Raw genomic sequence first — 26,904 nt, 5'->3', positions numbered from 1 at the left:
TAAAAAAAAAACAAAAATCATAAAATTTTAAATATTAAATTATTTTCAAATGTATATTTACCGTTCAGTTATTGCAGTAAACATCAACCGCACATAGTCATGGACACGCTCTTGATCTATTTAATATGTTTGGGTGCAAATCTCATGTGCCCATAGTTTACATTTTGAATTTGTTGCGGCTTCTACCATTTCTTCTCTCGCTTTGCAGCACTGCTTCGCAGTGACTAGCAATCGCAGAAGAAGAAGCACCGTGCAATCAGCTGTTCGGCGAATCGAAACGACAAGACGCGCATTTGTTTGACTTTCGACGGCTGCCTCCAAAAAGCGCAAACTGAGATGTGTTGCCGCAAGATTTACCCATCAGTCTTGTAAGGGCCGATTTGGGCTATAATGTCATAGCCTCCGCTTACAACCCACTTGGCTGGCAGCACGCGCATGCGCGGCAATCGCGGTTTATCGGGCGCCAGGACGAAGGACGAGACGTAGAGAAATGATAGCCATCGCGAATTGGAGACGCAGCGGAACTCGACTTTTAGAGCTCAGTGCTCAGCGGAATTTGGTGGCATTTCAACGTGTTTTCGGGCGCACCAATCTCCAAAATCAGTATTTATTGTTGCAAATCGCTCGCCACCATCCGTGTGTGTGTGTGTGTGTGTGTGTGTTGCATTACGTCGGGTGTGTGTGTGTGGCGAGGGGCGGCGAAAAGGTAGTGGAAACCTTAGAAAGTTGAAAGTGCCAAGTTAGTGCAAAAGTAAATTCCGACATTGGGGTGACTGCCGTCTCTTTTTCGCAATCTGTCTGGTGGTGGCTCGTCCTCGTCTTCCCGTCCTTTCTAAGGCAAAGAAAAAAACACAGTGTGCGCTCGATAAAGGGAACATGCTTCAGCCAGGGCTTTCACTACTAGGAACTACTTATTTTTAGAATCCTTACATTGCTGCCTTTGTGGTACTGTGACTCTAATGTTTAACTAAGCTTCTAATCGACTCACAAAGTAATCTGATTTGTTAGCTATTTGTTATTTTGAATAGTTAAACGTGGAACTACTTTAACTGGAATTTCAAAATTCCTTTGAGAAAACAAAGAACTGTTTCTGCGAAAGACTACTAATGCACGCATGTTTACTAGCGAGGGCACACTGTCCATTTGCGAATGTGTGAGCGATGAATATGTGAAAAACAAAGACGGCAAGGGCTGTGAATAAAAATCAATATTGATAGTAATTTCTCGGATGCTCCGCTCCTCGAGACCTTCCCGCAGGAAGCGCAGTCAGGTGGTCATTGTCCGCTTCAGCACCCCGGTTGTCCATTTTCGCATTTTCCCATTTTCCCGTTTTCCCCTTTTCCGCACTATCCGCCCGCTTTGCCGCCCCTTTGGGGTGACTCATCCAGCGCACGAACTCTGAATTCCACCAGCGACTCCCTTCCGCCTGGGAATGTGGAAACGCGGTCGCGTATTAAATATTGATTCGATCCTGGACTACAGCACGCTGCCGGAAAACATATACAAAAACGATTAAAGAGCAATTTGCAAGCGGCCAATAAAATGCAAAGTAAATAAATGGCCCACAACTCAATTTGGCCTGCCATTTTAACAGTTTATCGTTCGGCGAAAGTACACACGAATAAGCCCCACTCAAATTAAAATCAAAGTCAACATTGAAACAGCGAAGATGAAAACGCGCCTCGTCTCGCTGACTTTCCGCGGCAGTGCATCCGTTGATCCGCGCTACTCCGCCTCCATGCTGCCGTGGACCATCAACGATATAAGGTCAACGGAGAGCCACACGAAGGTAAATATTACGCATAATGTATGGGTAAACAAACACCTCTGTTCTAAGTCGCTGCAACTTACTTTGGTTTGGAAACTAATGGGCTAAAAGTTTTAAAGAGACAATTTTAGTAGGAGGGGCTAAACAATTCGAAGCTCTGATTTATAATAACAATTGATCGGTTGCCAGCAGTATTACCTTAAATTAAGACAAATTAAATTTAGACACTGAGGAACAGCAATTTGACTTTATAGGTACATAAATATTCAATTAAGAATTTATATAGAATTTATATTTATATTTATATAGAACTTATATAAATCTATAAACATGTCATACTTATGATTCGACTTCGTATAGACAATGTTCCAATTTACTTTTTTCAATTTACCACTACACCAATCCACTTCTTTCTGGCAAATCAGTTAATACGACTCACTTGAAATCACATTGGTAAAACACTTAGAAAAAAAAATGTGCTGAAACGATTAAATTTCAAAATATTAAATTTCATAGACGACCATGCCATTGAGGATATTGAGTTTGATTTGATTTAAGTCCTCACCCACAAAAACATTTCTCGTTAATCCAATCAAACACGGATTGCAGTACACAGATCGCACACTTTGCCAGCCCTTGGCGAAAACAATTAAAGCAATTTGCCATTATTACGACTGAGTAAGTCAATTATGTGCCAAGTGAGATGCTGGCAAAATAGCGAACCGAATTTAATTAATAAGTTTGTGCTCCATAAAGGATAATTATTGCGATTAGTGACCCATCGGCAGCCGCTCATCGGTGCCTTGGCCCTATAAATAGCACCCAGATAACCGCTGACGAACGCCAGGGAAAGATACAACTGGAGGCCCAAAGCCAAATTGTGGGGCGCCCCCGCCAGCAGGTGTAACCCAAACAGATTAAGCATACGCCGCGTTGAACACGTGCGACAACAAGTCGGAACCCCTTTGCTCGCCCCTTGAGTAATATTATTAGAAGCAGGAAAATTAATTTTAGCAAGTCCGCAATTAGCCAGTCATCAGCGCTGGCCGGGTGCGGGGGTGTTTGGGTGACCTTCCCTCCCGGGGGCAGACTGTTGGAGAAGCTTTGGCATACATTCAGGATGGGTGGGAGGATCAAAAAGTGAAACCCAGTACTTACATATGTAGGTAGGGGATAAACCTAACTGGAATATCCAGAGAACAGGGAAAAGATGAATGTGGCAAACCCTTTATTAAATATGGAAACTGTTTAAGATTTCTCTAACTATTGAATTTATATTTACAATCTCTATTGTTGCTGCACTTTTTTCCCTGTGCAAACTGCGATACCTAAGCAAACAACTTTTGGGACAAGGACACCTTATTTGCCCATTTTGGTTTCGTCTGCGTGCGAGTCCTCTTCATGTCCAGGTGCCCGTACTCGCATTAAAACGAAGCCTTTCTACGTGCTGCGTCCATGTCCCAAGGATCTGTGGGGGAATCATACCCGAATCTGGCGATTGTTGTTGATGCTCATTGAATGTGCCTGGCCTCAAGGAGCTTTCGCAATCACTTCAACACAGAACTACTTGGCTTGAATCTGTCCAGGGAGATTCGCATGCTTAAAAGTATAACTTTGGATAAGCTTGTGTGCTGTGAAATTATCGAGGGAATAGCCTGGCAGACATAGACGTGTCCATTTATTCTAGTACTTAAGTACTTAAGTAAATCTCAGATACTCAGGATCTCTCTGAAATCCGCTTAAGTTACTGGTCAGAAAAATTGTGCTCTTACATAAAGAAGCTTTCTTTCTTTGGTACCTTATTTATTTCTCAAAAATTTGCGGAGAAAAACGTGGAAAATTTGAATCTTTAACGTCATAGGTGAACGGTATTTCAACTTTCAAAACACTCACGGATATTTGGCAGTAATTAGCTAGTTGCTCTAAACTTGTTTCTTAAAAGATAGTTTTATTTTTTATTGTTTTGGAGTGATTTGCTTAAATCGGAGTTGTTTTTCCAAGGACACTTTTAACATGCCCTAGTGAATCAGCTTTTTCAAATGCTAAGAAGTACGGTAGTCAACTGATATTTAATCGTGGGTCCTAGATAGCTGTGCGTTATCCTTCGCTACTTGCTCATTTTCCGCGCAGGACGCATATCAGTTTTACAAACCATTAGTTTGTACCAGCTCTGGTAATCCACTTAGCATCAGTGCTCCATGAAGCAGCCACAACTCGGGAGTGGAGCAGCTCGCCTCGTATTCTCTTATTTAAATATTTACTTATGCCTGCACACTTGTTTATTATATTTGCTAGTTTTTTCCCTCCCACTATTTTGCATTAAGTTGACACAAAACCAACACGCACCCGGAGCAAAATAGACGCCGCGAATGGCATAAATGAAATGTTTGCCTCCACTTTCCTACGCTCCCCGTCGGCGTGGTGCGTCGGCTTATTGCTTTATTATGTTAAATAGCGCATGAAAATTATAACAAGCTTCTTGGATGAACGGATGGCCGGCTCGGCGCACCACGCCCACCCACAGGCGTGGAAAACAGAAGGAAAATGCGCCCATTGTGGCGGCGTCACGCAACTTTTACATTTTTATCAGCTTCGGCAACGCCTGAAAAGGAAAATTTAACTCCATTCGGGTTAATACTATTTTGGGATAACGTCTTGGGCCCCGAATTTGTCTTGCAATTCGCTAAAAAAGTGTCGAATAGGAAACTATTCATGGTTCTAAACAAAATATACTTGTCAGTTGCTATTTGTTTCTCATGTTCCCAATTATTTTGTGTTTTCATTCAGCAGCCATCTATTTGAAAATTGTGCAATCGCCTGAACTAAATTTCCGCAAATAAGGTTTAGTAGATCGAAAAGTCGTAGCTGCAGAGCTTTTTTGGTAACAACATAACTTAAGATATTAGCATATCTGTACCTGTTTTGCCCACAATTATATCTAAATATATCATTATATCGTCGGATTTGCATTGAGCTTGAATTAAAGATCATGATTTTTTTTTTATTGCAAAGTAAGTGCTTTAAATCTGGCAATTTTACGACTTCAAATTCTAACAGATTCAGAAATATAATGTGTTAAAAACTGAGAAAGTTGGTCAAATTAACATAATAAGTAGTATTACAAATCGTTGCAATTTCCACTGTAGTACGTTGTGTGCCACCTATAAACCAAGTTGTATACGCACTTGGCCAACAAGGAGGCTCTAACGTATTTAACGGACTTCTAATCCACTAGCAATGGAAGGGATTCCCGCTTTTTTCACCCAGAGCATTCCCCTTCGATACATTTGATTAACACGAATGAGGCCTGCCGAGGATTTCAGGTAGTGGGCCTCCCGATGGCCCCCACATTCCATCTGCCTGCGATGTTGGCCCATTGACGTCACAACGCCAGGGAGTCGAGTTAAGCGATGGGCCTGGAGAGGAAAAATCAATAGGCCGCTTGTTTCATTTTCATTTCCATTTTCCCAACGCGCCTCTGCTACGCGGTGGTTGCTGCTGCTGCCGTTTCAATTGTTGCCACTATAGCTGTTTTGCCGCCTCCCGCTCGGGAAGTCACTCAAGTCGCGTTGGTAATCCGCTTTTGGTCGAGTCACTTGAGTCGCGTCCCTCCCTCAGTCCACCCACTACGCCCCCAGAGTCCTCCTGCCTTCGCACTTCATCGTCGCCAGCTCGCAGTCCTCGAGCTCCTCCGTGGATCCCGGCGGATACACCCTCAGCCGGTGCCACCTAGCCGCCCACTGCATTCCAGTTGGCTGCTGTTTTGAATTTGATGGAAGTCGGTTACGTGGTCTGCTGATCTTTGGACCCATGTATGCCATGTGCGGTCTCTTGACGTCGTTGCCATTCTGCCATGCTGCACATTGCATATTGCAGATTGCAGATTGCTGATGTCGTCCCCGGATATTCGTGCAGATGACACCCATCACATTCGCATTACAGGGAGCAATAGCAGCTGGAATATTTCCGCATTTCGGTATAACAATGCACCTATTAATATTGGCCAGCATTGTTTGCTATAATGGATAAATGTGTGTTTAGTTATTGGCAAACAGTTTCTGTGCTCACTAGTTTAACATGCAAATGAACAATTTCATAGTCAATTTGCGCATTTGATTTTAGATATTTAGTTGTGATTTAGACAATTCACAGCCCTTAATTTTAAAACGCGTTCTTGCTGCTGCCCGGAAAATCATCCAACCAAGTGGGCAGATGGACACTCACGCCGCTGAGGGATGAGCATTCGCTGCCCAGGGAAAGTCCACTGTTGGACATGCAGTCGCTGAGGGGCTCTTCCACTCTGGGCTTCTTCCTGGCACCTTCGTTCTGCTCCGACCTGGAAATGGAGGGTGTGCCGCTTCTGGGAGTCACATCTTGGTCCTGATCCTGGTCGTCCTGATCCTCGGCCATCTGGCGGCGCAGCGGAGACTGCACTCCCATACGAGCGTTGCCCAGATGCCGGCCAGCTTTGTCCTGCTCAAAGGACATCATTTCACCAAACCGCAGGGCATTCAGGTTGTCAACGTCCAGAAGGATGTCCTCCATGTACATGAACATCAGACTGCGATGGATCTTCGGCCACGAGGACAGGGCGGCCAGACTCCACAGTTGGCTGGAGTGGCGGGCAAAGGTGCCGATGTTGGTGGACGCTATGTGTCCCACGCAATTGATCAGCATGTACGCCTTCCTGTACTGGGCAATGGTATCCTCGTTCAGCATTTTCTGTGGGGAGAAAGGTGCCTCGTAGCACAGCTGCGCTAATCCCCAAATGAATGGCACAAACTGAAATTTATCCAGCGAGTATCCGCCATGCCAGTTGGACGAGTTCACGGAATAGGTTACCTGGAGCCGGCGCACGAACTGCAGGTAGCGATCGAACAGAACCAGGGCCGAGGCGGCCAGGTCCTCTTCCTGCTTGAGGATCTCCGCCTGGAACAGGGCGCACATGAAGAACAGGAAGCTCAGCTCGTGCCCGGTCCCGTACTCAATTTTTGTAGAGCTGCCAAAGGAGCCCGACAAATACACCCCCAGCTCGTTCACGTGCCGGCACTTGCTGGAGGGCACCGCCTCCTCCACAATCTGGTATATGTCCCTTAGCATGCTGTGCGCCCAGCGTCTGTAGCCCTTGTTTCCTGGATCCAAGCTAGCACCTAGAGCGACAGGCGCCGGAGGATTGGCCACAATCATGGCGTCCAGCTTGTCGAAGATGGCCGACAGTCGCCTGATGTTCTGGCCGATCGGAAACAAGTCCGTGCTCCGGATTCCCTGTATCTCCGTGCTCACATCGTTCAAATACGTTATCAGTGTGGAGTACGCCCTTGAGGCTAGCCAGGCTTCAATGTCCGAGGTGGACTGCACCCGGCACACGGGTCCCAAGTTGCTTCTCCTGAAGAAGGCGGCCACCCGCTGGGGATTCACTTCACTCTGCTGCTCCATCTCCTTGGGTTTCTACAGTCTGTATTTGTGTCGATCTATGTTGTCATGTGCCTAAAAATCGAGTGCTATAACAACTGTTTCAGTAGCCATCCCAAACTAAAAACTGTTTAACGTACATTTAAGCGAATCATTCAGCTCCATTATCAAACTCCTTGATCACTAGTGCTATTTTTTTTTTACTATTTTTTACTATTTATTTGAAAAGAAACATACTGCACCCATTTATAGTTTGAAGTGTAAATTTGAAATATCAAACTAGCGAATTTATAATTATGAACATTTTTTACCAGTGCTCTTATAATAAAAAGAGTTTGAAGTTCAAAGGATAGTTGGGAGAAGGAGCAGTGCAATACTTACAGTGTAGTACTTAATTATTCCCCATGAGGTCAATATTAAAAAGATCTTATATGAAGAAAAGATAGGGAGAGGTTTACCCAACGTCTATGGATAGAGTGGTTCCCCTTATATTTCCCGACCCTCCTTCGGGCTTAAAAGAGAGGTTCTTCGGCTGACCCCGCGGGTATTTAGGGCCATATTTCAGAGCTGGGGAGTCGTTATTAAGACGTCGGCAGTAAAACAACAGAAACAACAGCTACTGCAGTTAATGCTAATTATAATGCTAAGCTGCGCCAACGTTAGCAGCAACAACAACAACATGAAGCAGTGCAATGAACAACAACAAACTGCAGCTGGGGCACGAATAGGTACTAAAAAACAGTTAAAACGTATAAATCACTGGGTAAAACACACAACTTCTGCTCCTGGCAGCGATTCTAATGACAACAACAAACAACCATCATCGTCGGGCAAATGCAACAATAACGTGCAAAGGCAACCGCAAACACAATTGCAAATGCAAAACAAGAGAGCACGCTTTAGTTCAGTTCCCCGACTATCAGATACCCGTTACTCAGCTTGTGGAAGTGCGAACGAGAAGTTTTCACATTTTCTGCATATCTATAGATATGCGAAAAACGCAATTAAACACAAATAAACTAAAAGATGTTTCAAATGTGTGGGCGTAGCAGTTTTGCGCGGTTTGTGGGCGTGGTAAAAAGTTTTTTTGCAAATCGATAGAAATGGTTTGTGGGCGGTGCGTCGCTTAGAAACAAAATTGCGGTGCGTCGATGCCTCTGGAATCTGAAAGCATTTATACCTTTTATAGTTCGATCGAGTCGTTTATACATAGTTTACATATAGTTCGACTATTGATATAGCTATGTAGCTTGTAGCTATGTATCAGGCTATTGATCCTGATAAGAATATATATTTTGTTTGGTCGGAAACGCTTCCTGCTGCCTGTTACATACTTTTTAATGAATATACTGCTGATTCTAACTAGGAATCGAGGAAAAAAAGATAAAGAGTACATAAAGAATGGCCAAAAGAGGTCAAGTAGTTAATTGTTCCAGCAAGTGAAGAAATTACGTATACGCAGTGTGCCACATAACAATTTGCCTGTGAGGTTTTGGAAAACAATTAGACATGAAGAATATGCAACTTAATAATGGACAACTCCGAAAAAGTGTTAGGCACGAACAATGCTCGTTTTTTAAAAGGGGGAAAGAGAATAGTGGATCAACGTCTTAAGATTTCCATTGTGTTGTAAGGTATAGCAACTAATTATCATAAAAATTGCATCTAACAGATATTTTCCAAGGTAGCACAGTGCATAAAATGTTAAAAATTTGATACAAAAGGTAAATGGTAGAAAGATTTATAAATTTTAAAATGACAGTTTACCTGACAACAAAGGCTTTGCACAGCACTTAATTCGGTACTCAATAAACGAGGAGTGGCATTGCCTGTGATGGACAGCATGAATCCCTCGTCAAGTGTCAAAGGAAATTAATTCAATTTAAAATGTCATGCATTATATTATATTATATCTGATTGATGAATATCACTAGAGGAGTCGTTCTGTCCGTGTCCGTCTGTCCGCCGGTCTGTCCGTATAAACGCCTCGATCTCAGAAACTATAATAGCTAGAATGTTGAGATTAAGCATGCAGATTTCAGAGACATAGACGCAGTCCAATTTTGTTCCCAAATGTTGACCCCCCACAAAACGCCTAAAGCTGACATGCCAACAATTTTCGAAAATAGTTTAATTTGCTTTCACTTCATTATTGTTCTTCCCAATTTCTATTGACTTGCCCGAAAAATGTTGAATTAGAAAAATCAATAAAATGTTTATCTGACCCCAATACAGCGCCTTAGGTTTAGAAACCATAAGTTAAACTTATCCTGTTTTGTTATTCCCACACTTGGCTAAAAACTTTTCCGTCCTTTTTTAGTTGGCTAAGTTAACGCCCATCTCATGAGCACGCCCACACACTCGAACCCGGGGAAAACTTTACTTTGATTTTAAATTAATTTGCGAAGGAAAAGTTTTCATTTCGTTGGAGCTATCCGGCGATAATGAACGCCTTCATTTGTCCACCCTTTCGAAAGGTCGATGGCTCCTACTTGTTAGGTTGCTTTAACGAAACTGTTCGCTAGCAGTTCGGTTTTAATTAATTATATTTAGAAATTCACACAGCCTGTAACTGACGTGGGTATGTAAGTGTATTTTATATTTCTATTTTTCCAATTTGCAAAACCTTTGGCAACAGCAAACTTGTGGTGAAACGAGAACTGCCGCCCAATGGGGCTAAAAACACAACGACCTGCTTTCTGCCAACTACAGCTGCAACTACAACAACGACCCACCCAACAGTGGGCACAACCCAATTTCCGCCCCCAGTCAACCCATTCCCCCCAGAAAAAGCATTCGGCTCGTAGTGTCGACACTCCCTAGTTACCGGGCCTTAGTTGTTAGCATAAAAAAGGGCCAAGAACAGAGGGAAAAAGCGAAAAGAAGGCAAATGAGCAGGAGGCGGAAGTGCGCCGGGGCCGGAAATGGAGCAGCCGCCATGTTGGCAGGCATGTCATGTTGTCGTTGTCCTCGTTGTCACCAATGCGCGCTTCCTCCTTCTGTCCCGCTCTCATTGCGCGCCGTCCCTTTCTCCTTGTGCAAGCAAGTATGTAAACTGATTAAAAGGAATTTAATATTGTTAGTCTGCTTCGCGTAGTGGAAACATTCTAGCGAATTATGAACAACGTGCAGTTATCCCCATTGTAATATATTTCAGCCTTATTTTACTACACAATCGAGATTTCCTTTGCTGAGTAAACGAAAACATGGTTAAATATAACCATAACTACTAATAGTAATATACTTTGAACTATGTATATATTCGAGGCTATGTACTGGGCTTACCAGAAATTGTTGTTCATTGCAACATTCCTAGTGTAGTGGCACTAAACCTACTAAATATTTAACGAATACACAACATTTAAATGAAATCCTCCCTTGCAGTTGTCGGTGGGCATCGAGCACGGCATCCTGGAGTCGTACAACTCGGACTTTGAGCTGCAGTTCAGCCACCCCCTGAAGCATATCGTCGGCATGTGCCGCATCATCCACAAGCCGCAGGCGAAGAGCATCGGCAACGGCTTCCTGCAGCTGAAGTCGAGTGCTGGCCAGGCGTCGGCCTCCTCAGCAGTCGCTGCCTCGATGGCCGGCGGAGCCAGCGGCTCGCTGACCGGAAACGGATTGCGCCACACACTGACCGCATCCACGTCGTACGGCTCGCTCTCCTCCAGCGCGGCGTGTGCTTATCAGCTGCAGTTGCAGCAGTCGGCGGAGGCATCCGCGGAGCAGCCGCAGAACTTCATGGAGTTCCAGGGCCCCATCACCGGGCTGGTCTACTTGCTGAAGGATCCCAAGGACCCGCTGCTGCACATCTATCTGTTCGAGTGCGAGGCCGTCGAGGAGGTAAGTGGAGGCCCCAATTCCCGGTCCCGATCCCGATCCCGAATTCCCGCTCCCGGCCAGAAGACGGATGGGAAAAGTTGTCGACAGTTTTAGTCGACATTGTGTCAGTTGTCTGTCCTCCGGCATTTGCTTTTCTCACAATCTCACAATCTCTGCCATTTTGAGGGGAAAGTGAACTGCAACGAATGTGTGTGCGGACAGTTTGTGGCCTTTTGAAACGCTCTCGTATGGAAATGCTTAGAAAACTTGCCGCACAATAGTTTCCACATAAAAACAGCTTGGATTATGTGGCAGAGAACGTTCAGGAAAAGCCTCGAAAGGATTTTGCGGCTCTGGCAGCGACCATAATAAATTTGGACGTCTAACGAGCGACTACCTCCGGTTGCACAAATGTGACATAATTCTAATTGCTCTTTCAGGTTAAGTTGGTTAAAATGTTGATTAAATGGGAGTACCTACATCGCTCCTCAATGAGACAGCCTTGAAATATTTTAGCACTTACCTATAGAGTTTTCATTCAATTATTTCATTTTCGTTTGTGCAATTAAAGATGCAGCTAAGAATATTTTTAACATCTGCTCTTAAAGAGCTTTCCCAGTGCATTAACCCAAACTTAAGTGAGAATTGCTGCATAAAGCACCTTAAATTTAAACAAATACCCACCTTCCTGTTACACTTATGTTTGAGCCCAGCAGGCCATAAATTGACTTCCGTGCATTTCTAATTAAAACAGTTCGGCAAGTAGGGGGCAACCAAAAAGCAGCTCTGTGCCAAGGAATATTGCCTTAAATTTGGACTGCTTGGCTTGACCTTCTGCACAATACACGCAAAAGGTTAATTCCGAGCCAACGGGCCAAGAACAATTCCACTTCTGCGCTTTCCCAAGTGGAGCAGTCACGCCCCTTCGGTGGAAAACAGTGGTTTAAAATTAAATTCCAGTTTTTGGCAGAGAAGTTGCTGCTGAAACTGTGCTGCAAATCGAAAACAAAGTGGCAGCAAACTTAATTTGGTTAAGTTAAATGACTGTCAGTAATTTTTAAAGCTCATCATAGGCTTTTCTAGCTTTTGTGTTTTAAATCTCCATGGAGCGTTTCCACTTAATTTCAATGTAATCGGTGGAGAATTTTTCGCGAGAGCTGTTGCTGGTTTATTGCATGTCAAAAGCATTTTAAGCCCTGCGTTTCGGCCGTGATGTTGACTTGGCTTGATTGTTGATTTTGTCGTTTTTGTGTGCGAGGTGCGAGGGGCGAGGGGCGTTGCTGGGGAGTTTTATTGAGCCTCAGTTTCCAGCTGGTTTGATTCACAATATCTGGGTCAGTGATCGCATTTCGGCATTACGGGCGCCTTAAACGCCCAACAAATTCCGATGGCATGGTGGTCGCCATAGATAAAGTATTTATAACTTTGTGGAAATGCTTACTGAAGCATTAAAGGATTTTAAAGTACCTAACTAAGTTGAAATGCTCGCTCCATGAAAACCAAATATTTGAATTTGCTTTTGTTGTGGTTTCCATTAATAGATTTTACACTTTCATGCGCTCGTTCTCATATAATATTTGCGTGGAATTGTTGCCTTTGAATGAGAACTAGTTTATTTAAGTTCCAAATGCTTTATCAAACCATATATGTGTCGATTAAGCGTGTTTTTACGCTTGTTTTGGTAATATGAACATCAATTAGGCGATCAAATACTCATGAAATAATAATTGCGTCATCAAAAATGTCATTAAATAGCAGGACTCTATTTCAATCGTTTATAAGGATTACAATTAAGCAAACCAATCTTCTATCGATCAAGTTCTGTTGATCAAACCCTATTTATAGAGCAGTTATCAAACTTTCCCTTTGAGTGCAGTAAGTTAAATCCGTATCTACATCTCTAATAAGGCACTGCAATAGATGGAGCGAAGCGCACAGAAAGCCAGGCCCCACAAAATGCCCCACTGTGGTTATCCTGCTGAACTCGTTTCGTCGATTGAGCCACTAATTGAAACCATTAGGCGCAGAGATAAACGCACTTTTCCCCGCAATCCTTTCTGATTTCAAATCCTTTCTGTTTTCAAAGCCAAAAGGGAGCCCATTACGCAAGTACTAAAAAAAAACAGCTAATTGCGAGGCGCTAAGAGTTGGGAGTGGCCTTCTTTCAGGGGCAGTGGCAGATGTGGTCCTCGGCGGCACTTAAACCACATCATAAGCTCGTAAATATTTAAAGCCTTTGTCCGCTCCACCTGCGAAATGTCCTTGTGCATCATTAGCAGGTGGGTCCTTTGCTAAATGACGCATGGCGCAGGGCTGCCATTCGCCGTTTAAGCACCGAGCTTATTGTCCTTGCTCCCGTAGGATGGTGGGATGGAAATTGGTCCTTCGAGCCGAATGTCAGTGCCGGTCGTGGTCCTGGCCATCGACATGGTCGTCTGCATCGCCGGCTTTCCAACTGTCGTGTGTCCACACAGTGCACTGCAATACATCACGAGTACACATGCTATTCTGCTCAAACTTCAGCACTAGAGAACTTTTGAAAACGATATTGAGCGTTTAAAGTATCCGCTTCCCCGAAAGCCGCTCTCGCCGGCAGATAATTGGCTTTCACTTTTATTTCCTCGAATCGCATGCAAAATATTGCCTCCTTCCGTTTGCGAAGCACAACTTGGCAGGCCCACCCGGTGAACAAATTGAATTTGTCGCACAACGGGGAAGGAAGAAGCCTTTTTGCCTTGATTAGATTGGAGTTGGTCCCTTCCTTTGGTCCTTTGTGCCTGCTCCAAATTGATTTTACAGTCAGGTTTTAGTTTGCTGCAGATATAAGGAGGGTATGCTGCCCTACTTTCAGTTTATTATTCTCATTTATTTATAGGTAAACTGTTTTAGACAGTACTTTACGGCTTATGTTTTTAGAGGCTTCATTAGAGTACCTATTCTTTTTTGCTGAAATCAAAAACTGTGCAGGTCTTTCGTAAAGCTCAAAGAATTGGATTTTCTTACTACTAATAACTTACTTATTACTTACTTACTAATAACAAATACTAGAAACTAAAACTGCAAAACAAGTAAATATTTTTGAAACACGACATGTGTGTCGGCTTTTAGTAGTCAAGTGGTTATTCATATTTTTTTGCAGTTTTTTACTTGTTATCGTGTATTTGTATCTGGCGTTAATATTTTTCGTTCAGCTCGAAAAAAGCTTGCTTCTCAAAATCCCGGCAAATAAAATCGTAAACAAATTCTTACACCACTTACTCGTAGAGTAACTGGATAAAACCACAAATAGCAGCGTTTTGGAATCAATACAAATTAATCAAAACATTTAATCCACATCCGTTGTTTTATTCGTTTTGACGATTACACTGAGATTGTATCCGACTGGGCATCGATTCTGGCTAATCATTTTGTCGTTTCCAAATTGAAATCGCCGCGGCATGTGTCGTATTTACCATGGTCGGTTTGCCAATGCACGTTTGTAATTTATGATCTTGTCTGCCACATGAAGTATGCGCCGTGTGGACCGCTTGACACTCTCTCTCTCTCTCGCTGTCTCCCCTCGCTAGCTTTCTCCCTCTCTTTCGCTCTTTCGACTCTCGGCGGCACCCGCATATATCTTCTTCGATTTCGCATGCGCATGTGGCTATATTGCCATATTCCCAGTCGCACTTCTCGTTTCCGAGCTGCTGGTCGTCAGCTGACGGACGCCAATTGAATCGCGTGCGCACTCCGCTCGCAAGTTTGGGTGACAAAAACCTATAGCACCGACATATCAATGTATCCGCAGACCCGAAAACAATACGCACATAATTAAACGGGGAGCGTCGATACCCGAACAGCAAGAAATTTGTGAAATGGGCAGAAAGTAAACCTGTTACCGTGCACGTAATTAAAACAGAGCGCTTCGAAAACAAAAACATGAGAGAATGGTTTAGTCAATTCCCCGACTATCAGATACCCGTTACTCAGCTAGTGGAAGTGCGAACGAGAAATTTCATAATTTTCTGGAATATCGGTGGAAATTGCGAACAAAAATAAAACCTAATAGAATGCTATAGTTAATTCCCCGACTATCCGATACCCGCTACTCCGCTAGTGGAAGTGCGAACGAGAAATTTCATAATTTTCTGGAATATTGGTGGAAATTGCGAACAAAAATAAAACCTAATAGAATGCTATAGTCGAGTATCGACTATCCGATACCCGCTACTCTGCTAGTGGAAGTGCGAACGAGAATTTCATAATTTTCTGGAATATCGGTAGAAATTGCGAACAAAAATAAAACCAAATAGAATGCTATAGTCGAGTATCGACTATCAGATACCCGTTACTCCGCTAGTGGAAATGCGAACGAGGAATTTCATAATTTTCTGGAATATCGGTAGAAATTGCGAAATAAAAAAATATTTAAAATATTCTGAAAAGTGTGGGCGTGTCAGTTATTGGCGGCTTGTAGGCGGTAAAAGTGGCGTAGAGTTTCGCAAATCTATAGAAATTTGTAAAACTAATACAAATATGAAAAGTATCAAAACAATTTTCAAAAGTGTGGGAGTGGCAACATCATTTAACAAACCTGCGATGCGCCTATGTCCCTGAAATCTGTATGCCTAATCTCAACTTTCTAGCTTTTGTAGTTCCTGAGATCTCGACGTTTATACGGACGGACAGACGGACGGACAGACGGACAGACAGACGGACATTGGCCAGATCGACTCGGCTATTGATCCTAATCAAGAGTATATACACTTAATATGGTCGGACACGCTTCCTTCTGCCTGGTACATACCTTTCGACGAATCTAGTATACCCTTTAACTCCACGAGTAACGGGTATAATCAGTTACTTAAACGCGCCAGCCAAATGGAAGCAAGCAGTGCATATATATCCCCGCATGTGTAAATCATATAGAATTTGTTTATTTCTGTCTGGTTTGGTTCTATCTGTTGTCTGTTCTATTTGAAAAATCATGGGCAGGCATGGCCAACCAATTGAGTTGCTTTTCGGTGCCTAAGAGGTGGGCTTACATAAGGTGATCTCAGCATTTTCCACTCAAAATAAACAAAGGCGCTCAATAGGCTCCCATTGTCCTAAATATCACACAGTTGCAAAGTGCCACCGCAAACAACTCGGAAATCGAGTCAAGCAAAGTCAATTAACGCGGCAATTAGATGTACGGATAAACAAATGACCGTATAGCACTATTTAGACGGTTGTGAACTCACGGCGATATTCCCTCCTTTCGCTACTGGGGATATGTGTTGTATCTGCAAGAGCAGCTCTGGGAATCTGTATAATAGTAGTGATTAATGGGCAGCCCCTGATTAGGCGCAGCAGAAAGTACTTTGACCCCTAAGTATCGGAAAATATCATATATTCCTATATGCCATATCTCTCTAACAGCTGATCGCAGATGCTCGTTCGAAATTCGAAGATACTTTCGTTGGCCGCGCGAGAATCGCTACGTTCGCATTTGTCGCCGGGTTTCGATGGCCATTTCACACTAAACGAGCCTCGTGAACGGTCGTAAATTTCTGTTGGCTGTTGGCTGGTGATTTACGTGATCTTGCGGGCGTCGGGCGGAAATCGGAATATACATATATGCACATTTGAAAAACGTACTACACGTATATCCAAATAGATACATTGCAGTGAAAGATCGGTTCAGAACCTGCACAGTGCCAGCTAATAACAATACGCCATTAATAAGTGTTCCACGCAAGCAGATAACCAGTGCCAATCGGTTATAGCTAAAATAAATTACTTCAATAATATTCCAACCGATAATAGATGCTTTGTGCTCTTCTGGGATGTAGGCTCACCACGGCGTGAACATATTCAAGCAGCTATCTTGTGATAAAACGAGAGCAGCCATGGAAAACGTGTGATAGTCGTACAAAACCTTACAGTACAAGACCCGAAATAGACATTTGTGATACAAGCCACAGCGCTCGTGAAAGAAAGTAGTGAAAGTAAGTTGTGATAAGCGAGCTACCCGGCGGATAGGAAAGTATCTGAAGATGTTCACGGTGCCGTTTCATCGGGACACCATCCTGACCACCTCCGTCAGCGATGCATCGGTGCTCAACAAGAGTCGGGCCGTACGTAGAGATTGGGATCTAGTATCCAGTGTATCCAGTGTATACCGAATGTATTGCCCATATCGAACCACTAACCGCTAAATTGATTTCAATTTTCTGCCTGCTTCTGAGCTTGTGTAATTTGTTTCTATGCACTCGTACTGTTTACTTGCTGCTTGCCTTTTGTTTGTCGTCTTATGCAATGGTTTGTTATGCATGCACTGCCGCGATTGCTTTGTTCTTTTGTTTTCCAACTAATTGCAGCGTTTAGACCAAGTTAAAAGTCGTTTTTTTCGTGCAGCTCCCACTTCCATTCACCACTAATTGATTTGCCCTTGAAATGGTCTCCCCATCTCGTCAATAATGAATTCGTTGTGCCATTTATTTTCACCTCTTAAGCTGGCGTTTCACTGAAACTTAAACGGCCAGGCACAATTCCCATGTAAATGGCTCGGATATTCTATTCTGCGGATTACCATATAAAGTGCTTCCGTAGTCTTCAATTTTGTGTCAAATTAAATTCCGCGCGGATGCCAAAGGGCTGAGAAGGCTGGAACCCAGGAGCCCAGTTTACGCCGTAGGCGCCAGGAAAAGTTTCTTGAATTCGTCCTTTATGGCCGCTTGACCATGGCCATGGCGACTTTATTGGCTCTGGTGTCCAAGTGGGCGCCGCCATTGGGAAAAACACTTTGGGTGGCTTTAACTTTTTGGGCGAGTCGATTGTGCACTTTTGATGGGCTTCAAAAGTTGCACAAAGGCCGTTTTGAGAGCTAAAAATACGCACTACGGGAGAAAAGTTTCTAGTAAAAAAAAGAATTATATCAATGGGTGAACCGGTTAAAAAGTAACTGCAACTGCATTAAAATCTTGAAAATAAAACGAGCTCGAAATTAATATGCCGCTGCAGAAAAGGGAACATTTGTGGTTGTTATAGTGAATGTTGGCTATATACAAAATATAGTTTCAGATCTTAAACTATCATGTAGTTAGATAGACATGTTAAATGATAACTGGTGATTACGTTCTCCTTTACTACGTTACAAGCTCTTCATGAAACCTACCTTTTATAAAGGAAGGGGTATGTAATTAAGTTAAATTTCAATTGAATTAGAGGCTTTCTGAAACCGGTCACAAATTGCCGGGCAATAAGTATAATATCTGCGATGAACTTAGAGCTCCGAGTGGCTTGGCAAGGGAATTAAATCGTAATTTGAGCTGAAAGCTAAGTATACCCTAAAGTACTATTACCCTCGTACATTTTGCCAGCTTTAAAATGCAATTCATTTTGCGTAGTTTTCCCACATACACGTATGTAGTACGAATTAGCACAAGATAAACTTCGATTTGGGGGCTTGTTGGTTAGTAGATGATAAACACCGTTTTGCATCAAATGGGACGGAACTAATGTCCACAGCCCGAACCGGATCGAAGCAATTGGCAGGGAAATGGGAAACGCGTATATGTCTTGACCTTAAAGCGGTCTAAACCGAATGTAAACAAGTCAGTTTGATGTAACGAGGTGGCCAAGGCGATTGCGGCTGAATTGATCCGTCCTTTGGAGGAGCTGCGTTCAACAAACGCAGTCCATATGGCTTTGGCTGCCACTCCAGGTCTTTACTATTCCCGAGGAGCACCGCTCCCGCTCCCATTGCATTAAAAGTCATTAAACAGCAATTTGCATGATTACATTTATATGTGCTTCTAAATATGTAAAAGCACATTTATTTCCAAGTATATACGGATATATTTACAAATGATGCTAGCAATAAAATGGTTTTTAGGTGTATTAGTTTGCAATTTGCATGGTTACATTTATATGTACTTCTAAATATGTAAAAGCACTTTTATTTCCAAGTATATACGGATATAATAATATTTACAAATGATGCTAGCAATGAAATGGGTTTTAAAAGATATAGATACATTAAGCTTATTAGTTCCCAAAAATACATACCCAGAAAGACATTCTATTAATAAGTTATTTGCAAAACGATAATATTAGTTACTTTACAGAAAGGAGAATACTATCACGTATAACCCCACTTCAAAGTTAATAATTTTAAGACCTGTGCAATGCAAAACAGTGGGTGTACAACAAAAACCATTAATTCTGGCGATTATAAACGCGTGCGATTTGTTTGCGAATCGCGTGTAGTTTGACTTGGTCGTCTCTGCTGCCTATGGAGGCTATAGCTCTGTTTCTCGGACGGATTGGGGCTCGACAATTCGGACTTATGTATGCACATTGTTATTAACAAGCAGTGCAACAACAGCAGTAGTGTAGCGGGAAAATGGAGGAAAAAACAGAGTCATCAAGTGAATCGCGAAGTAAGGCGAACGTGACGTTGCATTGAATTCCTGCGAACAGTTTTCATTGTTTGTGTATGATGCTTGTTTTTTTTTTTGTATCGCTTAAACAATAATGATAAAAAAGGGAAACACCCATGCATATATTGTCAGAGCGTTTGAAAAACACGCGTGCCGCAAAAAACATTAGCTATACATACAGCAGAGCCAATAAGCTGAAATCTTTTGTGACATATATTTACCATAAGTCTTGGTGCACTATTTTTATACAATGCTATATGTCTTAAAAAATCATTCAACCCAAAACTCGTTCTAGCAGATAGTCGATTCTAATACTTCTATTAATTTTCCACCCAGTAAATTGAACAACTAATTAATTGGCTATTTATGAAGTCAGCAGTCTCGCAACACCTAATCGCTTAGATCGGTTCTATCTTTGCGACCGCAGCTGTAGCTGTAGCGCAATATATATTCAAAATGTGGCTATTGGTCAACTTGTTCTTCAGATGTCGTCACGATCACTCGCCAAAAGGCTGATCACGAAAAAGAAGAAGATGGTAGTCCCAAAATAAGAATGAAAATTTAAATCAATTTAGGAAGATAACTTTTTCATTTGTTCGTGTGCCCGACTTTGTGCCCTAAAATTGCCGATAAGTGACAATTAAATGTATCTTTGGGATGTATCTTTGTGTGTGTGCGAGAACGCATCTGACGGACAGCTGCATCCGCTGGGAGTGGGTTGACATTGGACTTTTAACTTGCTGGCACCCGCCAAAGTCATTTCTGGCATCTATTCAATGCAAAACTGGGACGACGTGCGGAATGCCCGATCTCCCGCCCAAGGAGCGCCCTAGAGGCTTCTCTCTGGCCAGTGAGCAGTGCATCATCATCACGCCGGGAGCAGCTGATGCATCCGATGAGCAGACATTGCGTCGGCATGAGCACTGAACATGTTCACTGTGAGTCACGAAGTATCCCAGTTTTATCTCGCTACGCGGGTGACTTATTGCCTCTTAGGCCTGACGCTCCTCTGTTTATATTTCGCTTATTAAAATGCCGATAAATGAGAATTAGATGCGGTGCACACTAATGTATCTGTGGGATACATGTGTGTATTTCTTAGAATTTTCTTAAAAATCCCATTTTAGCGAGTTCCGAACACTTATTTTAGTTCGCTTATAGCATATTGGAAATAGGCTGAAATGAGAGTTACGAACTTTAAATATAACTTTAAAGCAACAAATTAAACTACGCGAAGTGGGAAGTGTTCATATTGAATTTACCCTGTAGCACTTGGTAGACTGAAACAAAATTTTCCAAGTGAAAAGATAAGTTTATAGTTGTGTGCCCAGCAGATATTTAGCAAATTGCAGACCTCCAGCATCCATAACTATTTGTCCTGTCTTGTTTGTTTGTTTGTCTTGATCCACCCGAAATGACTTGAATCTTTCATGAGTTTTCCAAAAAGCTGTCAAAGAATGTAGCCACACCGCAGTCATAGCTGAAATTAGGAGCGGATGCCCGCCAAACTTTGCTCCTTGCAACACATCAAAAGCATCTACCAGAACCTCTCAAGTAGCAGGACCACAAAAGTAGTCATAAACTCAAGGGTAGTAATAGTGCCAGAGGGAAGAGTGAATAGGGGACAGAAGGACACTTCAGGACACTTCAGGACATCCAGCTATCCATCAAATTGACCTCGCTTTTGGTTTTGTACTGACTGCACGTTCTCAACTCTCCCCTCAAATCCCAGACTAATAAAAGCTGAGTGTCTAACCGGTGTTTCCGCATGCGAATATCTTGCAGATGGCCGAGCTGATGCACCAGATGCGGGATCCGGCCCACACGCTGGGAGGTTCCGTGGGCAGCATTCCGCAGACGCTGATCGGCGGAGGGGGCGGCAGCCACGGAAACTCCAACGGAGCACTGAACGGAATCCATGCCACGCCCGCCACGAACCTGAAGATGAGCGAGGCGATGCGCAACGCTCAGCACGACACCAGCCCCAATCCAGTCAGCTCAAAGATGAAGGCCTCCAAGTCATACACCCATGGCCTGAGCAGCTCCTCGGGCACGGTGAACATTCCCACGTCCACGTCGGCCCAGAGCAATCTTTCCCTTCTGGCGGACATCTCGCCGAACCACACTCACTTCTTCGAGGTGATGTACGTGGGCAAGATCCGGGTGTCCCAGAAGCGGGTGCCCAACACCTTCATTGACGACGCCCTGCCCAAGTTCAAGGCGTACGATGCTCAGCGCCTGAGACTTCTCCAGAATCGCAAGATGTCCCTCAGCAGTGAGGGTGGTGTGGGCATCGACGCGAAACCCAGCAGCTCCCTCAAGAGTCACGATTTGAAGGAGGAGGACGAGGAGGAGCAGGAGCATAGGGGGCAGGAGGATTTACAGCCAAAGCCCTTGGTGCAACTGCAGCTGACGGGCGCAGAGGAAGGAGCATCCCCACGACCCCTGGAGGACAACAAGGAGAACAAGTCCCCGAAGAAACGGCCGCTGCAGCGAGGTCAGAGTCAAATCGAACTGGGCCACAAGGAGCAGTAAGTATCCCGTCATTCGAGAACCTTTTCCCCTGACATTTCGACCAACAACTTCTCCGTCTTGCCGCAAACCCCAAAGCTCCGACGGCTCCGAGCCATCAGCAGCCCAAAGCCAACTGGAGGCGCCCAATGTCATTGTAAACAAGCAGCCCACGCCGCCCAGGGAGCAGGCTGTGGGCACTGGGACCGGGAGTGGGAGTGGGAGTGGAAATGGCGGCGCTACTTCCGCTTCCGCGGGCCCCAGTCAACTGCATCCCAATTATGCGATGGATAAGTAAGTGGCAGCTGTGCCAGCAATCACGTCGCATGTTTGTTTTCGTTTCTTGGTTTTTGCTCCCAAAACTTTTTCTTTAAGATCTGAAAGCTAAAGTACTTGGCTATAAAGATTGTCTGGGAAATTAGTCCCAAAATAGTTTTGACTGCGATCCCCTAATAGTGTATCCTTTTTCGTTTGTTTCGCTTGCCCAGTAGCACCCATCGCTTCCCTCCTTTTATAGTTGCATGTCACCGCCTGAAGCACACAGAACTTGAATCATCGAAATATGTTCCAAACCATCAACTAATGCATCTGTTTTCAGCATACCCAAGCTGAGGGATCGGTCCGCCTCGCAGGGATGCATTCCGCCGTATGTGGAGCAGAACCGGACGATGGTGTTCCTAGTGGGCCGCTGTGATCTCCGTCTCATCTCGCCTGATCGCAAGCAGGTTCTGCTCTACAAGGACTTCAAGGACGTGGCCAGCTGCGTGCACGGCCAGAAGTCGCTGGACCACTTCGGCATCATCTGCCGGGAGCTGAACAACGATGGCTACATTGGCTACGTGTTCAAGTGTCAGTCGGAGCATGTGTGCGATGACATAGTGGCCGCCATTGCTCAGGCCTTTGACACCTGCGCGGAGCAGAAGAAGAAGGAGGATACCCAAATCTTCAGCTGCGAGCACTGCCCGATGCTGTGGTACCACAAACTGTGCACCGACGTCGAGGGGCTCTCCGAGAAGAAGACCCAGGCCCTGATCCTGCGCCGCATCGAGACTCTGAGTGACGATGAGCAGGAGATTGTGTGGGCCAAGTTCTGCGGCTCTGAGAAGACCAACTCTCCGGTGGCCGAGCAGAACCAGTTTCTCATGATGCTGCTCAGGGCGCACTGCGAGTCCAGACAGCAGAGGCATGTCCACGACACCGCAGAGAACCGGTCGGAGTTCCTTAACCAATATCTCGGTGGCAGCACCATATTCATGAAGGCCAAGCGCTCGCTTACCAACTCATTTGATAATCTCCTCAAGCGGAAACCCTCCAAGGATGACATTGCCGTGCCGTCGCACAACCTAAGGGACATCAGGGAGGGATCCGCCGAGCCTCTGGGCACCCAGTCACCTCCCGAGGGCTTCCGATCCCGATCGAGCACTGTAGGAGCTAGTCCCACCAGCAAGCCCACAGCTGAGCAGCTGAAGAGTCCCATGATGGATATGTAAGTAAAGAACTTTGTGTTGTTGAAGTCCACTAATATCTTCCATTGGATAGCTTCATCAAGGTGGGCAACAGTCCCAAAGAGGCGGAAACCCATCAGGGCTCCTGGCGTCAGGCCATACTTAACAGTGTGGTGACACCATCCAAGGGTCTGGATAATGAGGTTCCCACCGAGTTTCTGTCGCCAATGCGAAAGCGTAAGTAATCCCTAAATCCTTAAGTTTTGCTCATTATTAATTGTGCATTGATGTGATAGCTGTCAAGCGTGGTAAGCGGGATGCGGCGGAGCTGAGGGAACTGTGGCGCACTGCCATCCGGCAGACTATAATGCTGAACCGCATGGAGACGGAGAACGCAATGTTGCAGGCACGTCAGAACGAGAACGAGCTGAAGCGCATCAAACTGGACTACGAGGAGATTGTGCCCTGCGACAAGCAGCTAATCGAACGATGGGAGCAGATCATCGAGCGCAACTCCACACAGATCGGCAACAAGAAGGATCCCAAAGTCCTGGGCCACGCCATTCGCACCGGAGTGCCGCGATCAAAGCGCGGCGATGTCTGGACCTTCCTGGCCGAGCAGCATTCCATGAACACGGCTCCGGTGGACACAAAGCGATTCCCCAACTTCAATACACCGTATCACACGCTGCTGAAGCACCTTACTGAGCATCAACATGCCATTTTCATCGATCTGGGCAGGACGTTTCCCAATCACCAGTTCTACAAGGATCCGCTTGGTCTCGGCCAGTTGTCGCTGTTTAACCTGCTGAAGGCGTACTCCATTTTAGATCCGGAATTGGGGTACTGCCAGGGTCTGGGCTTCATCTGCGGCGTCTTGCTCCTGCATGTGAGTTTTCCTAATCGAGTTCCATAAAGAACACTAAATGATTATCGTGTTTATCGTTTCCAGTGTGATGAAGCCAATGCATTTCAACTGCTGAAGCACTTGATGTTCCGCCGTAATATGCGCACAAAATACCTGCCTGACATGAAGAAGTTTCAACTGCAGCTGTATCAGCTCTCCCGGTTGGTAAAGGATCATCTGCCGGATCTTTACGTGTGGCTCGATCAGAACGATGTCTCGCCTACTTTGTATGCTGCTCCATGGATCCTCACCGTCTTTAGCTCACAGTTCCCGCTGGGATTCGTGGCCCGCGTTTTTGATCTGCTCTTCCTGGAATCCTCCGACGTAATCTTTAAGTTTGCCATTGCTTTGCTCTCCGTGCACAAGCAGCAGCTGCTGGCCAAGGATAACTTCGAAGAGATTATGGACTATCTGAAGACCGTGGTGCCGAAGATGGAGCACACCTGCATGGAACAGATTATGAAGCTGGTCTTTAGCATGGACATAGGCAAGCAGCTTGCCGAATACAATGTGGAATACAACGTGCTTCAGGAAGAGATTACGACCACCAACCATCACCTGGAAATGCTGAACAAGGAGAAGACGCAGAACCAGCATCTGGAGCAACAATTGCAGGTGTGCTTTTAAAACTTATTTGTGCTGACATCCAGCCAGCAAGCAAAACTTCAATTTGTTTCAATACTGATTGTACTATTTATATTTTCTGCAGTTTGCTCAATCTTCGATTGCTCAGCTGGAGACAACCCGTTCCTCACAGCAAGCTCAGATAACTACGCTGCAATCGCAAGTTCAGTCGCTGGAGTTAACCATCCAAACCCTCGGTCGCTACGTTGGCCAACTGGTGGAACACAATCCCGACCTGGAGCTGCCGAACGAGGTGCGGCGCATGCTCCAGCAGCTGGACGACTTGGAGCGCCAGCGTCGCAAACCCATATTCACCGAACGAAAGATCGGCAAATCCGTTTCCGTCAACAGTCACTTGGGGTTTCCACTCAAGGTGCTCGAAGAGCTGACCGAAAGAGACGAACTTGGTTCGCCACAAAAGCAGAAGAAGGAGAAGACACCTTTTTTTGAGCAGTTGCGTCAGCAGCAGCAACATCAACAGCATCGCCTCAACGGGCAGTACTCTAACGTCGGTGAGTCGGTGTCCCCGACTCCACCTTCGCGGCCCAACCGGCTGCTGGACAATGCCAGCGCTCGGACCGTCATGCAGGTGAAACTGGACGAGCTGAAGCTGCCGGAGCATGTGGATAAGTTCGTAGCAAATATCAAAAGTCCCTTGGAGGTGGATTCCGGCGTGGGCACGCCCCTCAGCCCGCCCAGCACGGCGAGTAACAGCAGCGGAGGCAGCATATTCAGCCGCATGGGCTATCGGACAACGCCCCCAGCCCTCTCTCCGCTGGCCCAGCGACAAAGTTACGGAGTGGCAATTACCACGGCAGCCTCTCCTCAGCACATGGAGGAAATGACGCCCGCTGCAATGCCTGGGGAAGATGTCGAGGAGCCGCAGCCCATGCATCCGCTCAGCATGGCCGGGGGCGATGTAAACGTGCGCTTCAAGGGCACCACGCAGCTCAAATCCATACGCCCGGTGCACCACATGCGGGCGATCCCGCTGGGTGGAGTGCCACACCAATCCAGCACGGAGCCCACGGTGCGAGTGGCGCCCGTGCCCGTGGAGCTGACCCCACCAGCGGCCACTGCAACCACCGGTCGCAGCTAGCGGTTCTGATTCATCGGCAAACTGTTGCGCGGATTTTACCGCGATTAGGGCCCGCCGGCAGAACGGGCAGCTTTCAACCCAACGCTACTTATAACCTTTTCTGTTGCGGCTTAGATGCGATTTACCCAACCTATAAGATCACACTTAAACTTCGTTTTCAAATTGTGTGTATGTGTCGATGTGTCGATGTCTCACAAAATGTTGCCATAGATATTGCTCCGGAAGTTACGCAATCGTTATAAACTGATGCCCCACAAATTAGACAAGTATAGCTGCTTATAGAAATAAATTGGATAATGCTTTTTCAAGGTTTTATAAATTTGGCTAGCGCATCAAAATCGAAGCTTATAACCTAAGGCATCACCCTAAACAAGAAAATCAAAAGGCATTAATGAGTCTGTAGTTTGTTTTGAAGTTCCCCCTACTTTTGACATAACATTTAACGAATTTACTTAGAAATTTATTGTTGATTTTCGTGTTTCTTTAGTTCTAGACCATTAGTTCTTAATGTTATTTTTAATTTACCTATATTTGTACATTTCTCGCAGGGTTTCACTTTGCAATGTAAACTAAAGGCAAAAACCTAATTTATAAAACGATGATACTTGCGTGTACATTGTTCTTGACTAGGATACAACTTTCCTAAATCTCTTTCGTTACGATTATGGTACTTGGATTGTATTGATTGTTTACATATATATACGATTATGAACTATACAGAATACAAAGATACAAGCAAAGAAAATAACAATTGGTTTTGTGTAAAGTACTTAAATATTGCTTAGCTGGACGGTTTTTATCAGGCGTCCTGAGTTTGTGTAGCGGATTTGTGTTAGCATATGAGTAAAATCAACAATTATATGAAAACAGAATAAATTCACAAATTATTTAATCAAATTTTAAGTGTTTAT

At 44.7% G+C, this 26,904-nt stretch overlaps 2 protein-coding genes across 9 annotated transcripts; one reads left to right on the top strand and one right to left on the bottom strand.

Moving 5' to 3' along the window:
• The first annotated feature begins 205 nt into the window (after positions 1–205).
• On the top strand, positions 206–26,890 carry LOC6552835 (TBC1 domain family member 4). 8 transcript variants are annotated; one of them, XM_026976266.1, is made up of 10 exons: positions 206–368; positions 1,483–1,789; positions 10,565–11,023; positions 21,193–21,938; positions 22,018–22,212; positions 22,517–23,404; positions 23,458–23,600; positions 23,660–24,252; positions 24,316–24,885; positions 24,980–26,890. In XM_026976266.1, exons 2-10 carry the CDS (start codon positions 1,670–1,672, stop codon positions 25,991–25,993), a joined length of 4,728 nt encoding a protein of 1,575 aa, XP_026832067.1. In that variant the 5' UTR covers positions 206–368; positions 1,483–1,669; the 3' UTR covers positions 25,994–26,890. The 8 variants fall into 8 exon arrangements, with proteins under 8 accessions (XP_026832067.1, XP_026832066.1, XP_015009562.1 ...); XM_026976265.1 differs by lacking the exon at positions 206–368 and adding an exon at positions 376–603; XM_015154076.2 differs by lacking the exon at positions 206–368 and adding an exon at positions 376–739.
• LOC6552834 (serine/threonine-protein phosphatase 2A activator) lies at positions 5,860–7,361 on the bottom strand. The gene has a single exon (XM_001978943.3). It carries the CDS (start codon positions 7,202–7,204, stop codon positions 5,930–5,932), a length of 1,275 nt encoding a protein of 424 aa, XP_001978979.2. The 5' UTR covers positions 7,205–7,361; the 3' UTR covers positions 5,860–5,929.
• Positions 26,891–26,904: the final 14 nt, after the last annotated feature.

This window comes from Drosophila erecta, unplaced genomic scaffold (genome assembly GCF_003286155.1).
Source record: "Drosophila erecta strain 14021-0224.00,06,07 unplaced genomic scaffold, DereRS2 tig00000000-arrow-pilon, whole genome shotgun sequence".
NCBI lineage: Eukaryota > Metazoa > Arthropoda > Insecta > Diptera > Drosophilidae > Drosophila > Drosophila erecta.
The sequence above is the reverse complement of the archived record's forward strand: the minus strand, read 5'-3'. Positions and strand labels throughout refer to the sequence as shown.